This window comes from Akebia trifoliata, chromosome 3, assembly GCF_017979445.1.
Source record: "Akebia trifoliata isolate Shusen 1 chromosome 3, ASM1797944v1, whole genome shotgun sequence".
NCBI classification, from domain to species: domain Eukaryota; kingdom Viridiplantae; phylum Streptophyta; class Magnoliopsida; order Ranunculales; family Lardizabalaceae; genus Akebia; species Akebia trifoliata.
This window is the reverse complement of record NC_141377.1, coordinates 33933208-33939912: the sequence shown is the minus strand read 5'-3', so window position 1 is coordinate 33939912 and position 6705 is coordinate 33933208. Positions and strand designations below refer to the sequence as shown.

The 6705-nt window shown below is 35.1% G+C and overlaps 1 protein-coding gene across 1 annotated transcript; it reads left to right on the top strand.

Moving 5' to 3' along the window:
- Nucleotides 1-1148: 1148 nt before the first annotated feature.
- On the top strand, nucleotides 1149-6639 carry LOC147406507 (uncharacterized). The gene is made up of 3 exons (XM_086434587.1): nucleotides 1149-1544; nucleotides 2049-4643; nucleotides 5883-6639. Exons 2-3 carry the CDS (start codon nucleotides 2069-2071, stop codon nucleotides 6263-6265), a joined length of 2958 nt encoding a protein of 985 aa, XP_086290713.1. The 5' UTR covers nucleotides 1149-1544; nucleotides 2049-2068; the 3' UTR covers nucleotides 6266-6639.
- The last annotated feature ends 66 nt before the right edge of the window (nucleotides 6640-6705 follow it).

Genomic DNA, 6705 nt, shown 5'->3' with positions numbered 1-6705 from the left:
CTTAAAGACTTTCTAAATAGATTAAAGGAAAAAAGATCCAATTATCCAAAGAGTCGTGATCCAAAATGGTGTCCCGTTCCTATAGCAACATATATGTTACATGGCACATTTTTACTAGAGATTAAATACATTGGATTGTGTGTCATGTAGAAAAGGACTTAATTAAGAGGCTGAGGTGTTTTAAACTCCAACTGAGATGTGCCACATAGACATTGTCCCTATTGATCCCGATTCTCCTCCTGTCCTTGTGAAAAAAATTTCTTCATCATCGTGCTCATATAATCTAGGATCCACCACCAATCACATGAACCTACGTGTTTTAAAGAGCACCCCAATTTACAGAATTACCCTTATTAATTACAAAACTACCCTTAAAGAGGGTTTTTTTTTCTTCTCAAAATGATATTTAAACTCTTTAACTTCTAAGGTATATGTTTTTCAATCTACTCAACTTTTCTTCAATTCTTCATTTTCAACATTCCATTAACTCTCCTATGAAAATCCTAGATCTTTCTATAAAAAATTCCATCAATTTTTATTTTTCTAAAATTCTTATTTTCTTTTTCTTTTTTCAAAACCAACCATCTTGTTTTTTACCTTGTCTTAACCTATAATAGAAAATCCTAATTTCTTTTTTCTAAAATTTTATTATTTTATAATTCTACAAAAATATATCTTACTTTGAAGTTAAAGATTTAACTAAGTAGGTATGGATTCAGCATGAAACCACAAGGGGCCCACCAAACGAATTTATGGCCCATCAACTCTTCAGGCACAACCGCACAATGTAGTACCATAAAATATCACGTTTTACAGATTTTATTTTTTATTTTTAATTTTTTTGTCCACTAGAGTCCGAGACTTTGTTACAAAGTCTATATCAAATGTTTGATACAAACACCCAAAAGAACGCCAAGTGTCAAGCTTTTTTTTTTTTTCCGATCATGTCCTCTCTGTTTGGTTGTGCAGTCTACCAATAGGGGTGGTCCCACGAGGGGTCAAATATGCCACGTGGATATTTGAGACGTTTTTAGATCCACAAAACAAACGGTCCAGATTAATTACTTTTTAATTAATGTAAACAGTTTCGTTACACACAACATAAAGCAACCGATAAGCTCGTGTCGGCACTCGTGACTAGTAGTGCTGTTGTTTATAGATTGCTTTATCGATCTTATTTGCTTTTTAATGAAGTTTTCGAGGTCCATCCTATTACTTCATGGCTATTCTCTCTGTTCTATCCTCAGTTTCTGCTCTCCAAACTTAGAGAGAGAGAGAGAGAAAGACTCCATGAATCTTCTTTGTTGCATTTCGTAACTGATTTTGGATTGAAGAACAAGAGAGCTCTGCAAAATTATAGATATGTAGGAGATTTGAGTTCTTCAAGAAGACAAGAAGTGATTGATCGACTTCAAACATTCATCTTTGATAAAATTCTTCAAGAGTACTTTAAAGAAGAATCTCAGATCGTTAGATTTGATCTTTTAAAAGCTCGGATTTGCTGAATCGAATCTTATTAGATCGAATTACAGAGTTTCTGAGAGGTAAGAAATCTTTCAATTTGATAGTTGTATGAAGAGAGTTAAGTTTTCAAATTATCAAATCTAGGAGATTATGATTCTTAGATCTTTAACAGTGTGGCCGTTTCTTTAATCATTGGTTTCTGAGTCTTCTTTCTACTTCTTCGGAGTTCGGATTGGTAAAACAAAATTCAAAAAATAATATTTCATTCTGGAATCTGGATATAATTATTAAATTTTAGTGAAATTTAGGTTTGATTCGCAGAAAACTAAAGTAGGAGAGAAAGATTTGAACAAAAGTTTATTAAAGAGATCTTCTTCCATCAATTTGCAGAAGCTCATCTGATCACCTTTCAATCTTAATTAATTCTTAATAGATATAAAATATTAAATAAAACTATATTTTTTACTAATAAAAAATTATTATTATTTAATAATTACTTATTTATGATGTGAAGATTTGGACAACTCGATACGAAAAGTGAAAATGGTTACTTATTTATCGTTTCTTTTTGAATGATTGCGCAGGTCTTCTTCAATGTTGTAAAATGACCATTTTCACCTCATCATCTTTCATAATGTCTAAAAGCCCTCTTTCTCTTTTTTTACTTCTACTTTTCCTTTTCCCGCCAACAACAGCACTAACGGTCGAAACCCAAGCCCTCCTCCAATTCAAAAAACAGTTGAAGGACCCTTTAAATTCCATGGAAACCTGGAAAGCAGATTCTCTAGATTCTCCCTGTGATTTTTCCGGAATCTCTTGTGATCCCATTTCTCGTCAAGTCACTGGAATCTCCCTTGAAAACAAATCCCTTTTGGGTGGTATATCGTCCTCCGTCTCCGTTCTAAAGAGCTTAACTTCTCTTGTTCTAGGGTCGAATTCAATTTCGGGCAATCTTCCTTCCCAGTTGATTGACTGCAGTAACCTTCAAATTCTCAATCTCACGGAGAACGATTTTACAGGCAGCCTACCCGATTTTTCAGCTTTGACAAACTTGAAAGTTCTCGATTTGTCCACAAACCACTTTTCTGGTCGATTCCCGGATTGGGTTGGAAATTTAACAGGTTTGATTTCATTAGGTCTCGGCGATAATAACTTTGATGAGGGAGGAATTCCTGAAAGTCTTGGGAATTTGAAGAACTTAACTTGGATTTACTTGGCCAATTCTAATCTTAGAGGTGAAATCCCAAAATCTATTTTCGAACTGAAATTGCTGCAAACATTAGATTTTTCCACGAACAATCTCTCCGGAAAATTCCCGAAAGAAATTTCAGATTTACGTAATCTCTTCAAGATTGAGCTGTTTTCTAACAATTTTTGTGGAGGAATCCCGCCAGAGATTGCCAATCTCATCCATCTGCGTGAATTTGACATTTCAATGAACCAAATGTCGGGGGAATTACCTATGGAGATCGCTAAGCTGAAGAATTTGGTGGTTTTCCAATTACATCATAACCACTTCTCAGGAGAACTCCCTGAAGGGTTTGGGGATTTGCAATATCTTGAGGCTTTTTCTATTTACCGAAACAATTTTTCCGGAGATTTTCCACGAAATTTTGGTCGTTTTTCGCCAATGAACAGTGTGGATATATCCGAGAATGGGTTCTCAGGTGGGTTCCCTAGTTTCTTATGTGAGAGCAGAAAATTACAGTTTTTACTTGCTTTGGATAATGGCTTCTCTGGAGAACTCCCGGAATCTTATGCTGAGTGTAAGTCTTTGGAGAGGTTCAGGATCAATAAAAATCACTTATTTGGGAAGATTTCGAATGGAATATGGGGACTACCTTATGTGAAAATCATCGATTTTGGGGATAATGGCTTTAGTGGAGGAATATCTTCAGATATTGGGATCTCTACTCGCTTGAATCAGTTGATTTTACAGAACAATAAGTTTACAGGAGAACTTCCTTCAGAACTTGGCATGCTTACACAATTAGAAAGATTTCTTGCAAGTAACAATACCTTTTCTGGTAAAATACCTTCTCAAATTCGAAATCTGAATCACTTATCCTGTTTGAATTTGGACAAGAACTCATTAAAAGGGTCGATACCATTAGAACTCGGTGATTGTACTAGATTGGTGTCCTTGAATCTTGCTGCAAATTTTCTTAGTGGTGATATCCCTGAAACATTTTCAAAGTTGAACACTTTGAACTCTCTGAATCTATCACGAAACAGCCTTTCCGGTTTTATTCCAAACAATTTACAGAAATTGAAGCTGAGTTCCATTGATTTTTCTTACAACCAGTTAATGGGAAGGATTCCTTCGGGCATAGCAATAATGGGTGGAGACCAAGCGTTTTCCGGAAATTCAGGGCTTTGTATTGATCCTAAACTACGGAAACAGATAAATTCTGGAATAACTGTTTGCAATGGAAATCATAGCCACAAAGGAATTTTTGAGAATAAACTGGTTTTGGTCTGCATGATATCTTCAATGTCAATTATTGTTTTAGCCATCTTATTGATTGTGACATACAAGAGTTTCAAACTTTATGAGTCTTATATTGGAGATGATCCGGAACAGTCACATGAAAATGATCCATGTTGGAAACTCGAGTCTTTTCACGAAATCGAATTCGATGCAGATGAAATATGCAATTTGGAAGAAGAGAATCTGATTGGAAATGGAAGTACAGGAAAAGTTTATCGATTGGATTTGAAGAAAAACGGGGAAAAGGTGGCTGTAAAGCAACTATGGAAAGGAAAAGAAATGAAGGTTTTGATAGTAGAAATGGAGATTCTTGGGAAGATCAGACATCGAAATATTCTGAAACTTTATGCATGGTTGATGAGAAGAGGTTCGAATTTCTTGGTTCTCGAGTACATGGCGAAAGGAAACCTCTTTCAAGCTCTTCGTCGCGAAATCGATGGTGGTAGACCGGAATTGGATTGGATTCAAAGGTATAAAATTGCAGTGGGAGCAGCAAAAGGAATTGCATATCTTCACCACGATTGTTCACCGGCTGTTATTCATAGAGATATAAAATCAACCAATATTTTACTTGATGAGAATTATGAACCGAAAATTGCTGATTTTGGAATTGCAAGGATTGCACAAGAGTCTTCTAAGGGGTTCGATTCAAGCTGTTTTGCTGGCACTCATGGTTATATTGCTCCTGGTGAGTTTCAAAATTATGCTCTACCTGAGAAATCTTTTTTGTTTCTGTTTAGATAGTTTTCTTCAAATTGATAAACTGGGTCTGTTTTCGTTTTTGATTGATAGAGGTCGAATTGATAATTGCTCAAAATGGTCATTAGCCCAAAGTTTATGATTAATAGTTTAGGAAGAGCTATAAGTCTCATAAATTCTACATTGTTTCTCCATTTTGTGTCATAAGGAGCACATAGAATTACCATATTTTAGCCATTTTTGGTTTCTTTTGTGCTTGGATCAAGCGTAAACTATGGTGCAGTAGATCCTCAGATATAAAAGATTCAGAACTACTGAACAGTTAAAATGTAGCCAACTCTGTGGCACTCTAATACTCAATACATATGTGTGCCTGCATTATGATATACAAGTTAAATTATTTTCCTCTTTATTTTGGCAAGAAAGCAATGCTTAATTGGACAACCAGATTCCAACTGGGAATCAAATCTCAAAGTTCAACTCAAATGTTGAAGTGAAAAGAATCAAGAATTTTTAATCATGATGCACTACTGGGTATTTTTGGTTTTCAAGGTTTGTGATCAATATGGTTAATAAACGCATTTTCCAATTAATTATTTCTTTTTTATGTGATCTGAATCATCTTATCCACATTCAGAAATAATTCTTTAAATTCTTAACTGACTCTGTTTATCTCTCGTGGTTCACTTTCATATATGGTTATAGCATTTGCCCACTAATCTGATCCATGCCATGAGTAACTTGAACATTGACTTGACAGAAGATATAGATCTAGATAAGTTTGGATGCCAAAATATGATTTATGTTACCGACTCCAATACCATCATCATCATTAAAGCATTATCTCAAAGATTTGGGGTTTGACTGAATGAATCTTGTTCCACCATTCAATTCTGTCCAAAGCCGCATCTACTGTTATATAAAGTGTTAAGAAAACTGGAACAATGGAGAACAAAAAAAAAAAAAACAAAACAAGATACAATCACACACAGAAACATATAGATTTTATGTGGTTCCCTCAAGATTGGGTTATGTCCACAAATCACACTGATTCCACTATGAAGAGAAAACTTGTATATATATATATACCCCCAAGAAAACCTTACTAGGGTTTTGTATAATACTGGTAAAATTACAAAAATACCCTTAGGAAATTTTCTTTTGGGAGCTCCACCCTTGCTCATATATGTTTGTGTTTGCATATTTTCTCTTTTGATTTTCTTTTCAGAACTCGCATATTCTCCTAAAGTGACTGAAAAGAGCGACATATATAGTTTCGGTGTTGTCCTACTGGAATTAGTAACTGGTAGAAGTCCAATTGAACCCAAGTATGGTGAAGGAAAAGATATCATTTACTGGGTTTCATCTCATCTCAATTGCCGGGAAGATATTATTGAAGTTCTCGACCAGAGGGTGTCAGGATCTTCTGAAGATGACATGATCAAGGTCTTGAAGATTTCCATTCTCTGCACTACTAAGCTTCCGTCTCTGCGTCCTAATATGAGAGAGGTGGTGAAGATGCTCATTGATGCTGATCCGTGCAGCATCACCACTGCAGACAAGTTCTCAGTTCACTATAATTTTTATGAAAAAACAGGTCCACTTGCCTAGAACTCAAACTTGGTACCAATCCACAATGTTCAAAGTCTGATCAAAGTCGAATCGCTGGTTTATAATTAAGCAACAATTGGTACCATAGAGAAGTGGCCATCAACTGCAGAGTCATGACTCATGACCAATTCCAAAGATCATTCGACGTAGTTTTATAAGGTAAATGGTGTTTTTATAACTAGATTGTTGGCTTTTAAAGCCGTTCTTGTGTACAATGTATTATTTTCTTAGTTTGTAGTTTGGGATGAATTGGTATCTGAACCAAACTAGAAGCTAAATCAGTAGAGCTAGAACTGTATTATGTCGCGAATTGCCTGTCCCTTAATTTGACTTTTTTTTTTCTTAATTTTTAAATAAAAATAGGAATTGTTATCCATCCCGGACCAGAACCTTCGTATAGATTCTGGTTCTACATAAGTTGATATATGAACCACAAGAGA

Coding starts and splice junctions, on each gene's coding strand:
- LOC147406507 (XM_086434587.1), top strand. CDS start 2,069: ATGACCATTTTCACCTCATCATCTTTCATAATGTCTAAAAGCCCTCTT. Junction 4,644..5,882: donor TCATGGTTATATTGCTCCTG/GTGAGTTTCAAA, acceptor TTTTCTTTTCAG/AACTCGCATATTCTCCTAAA.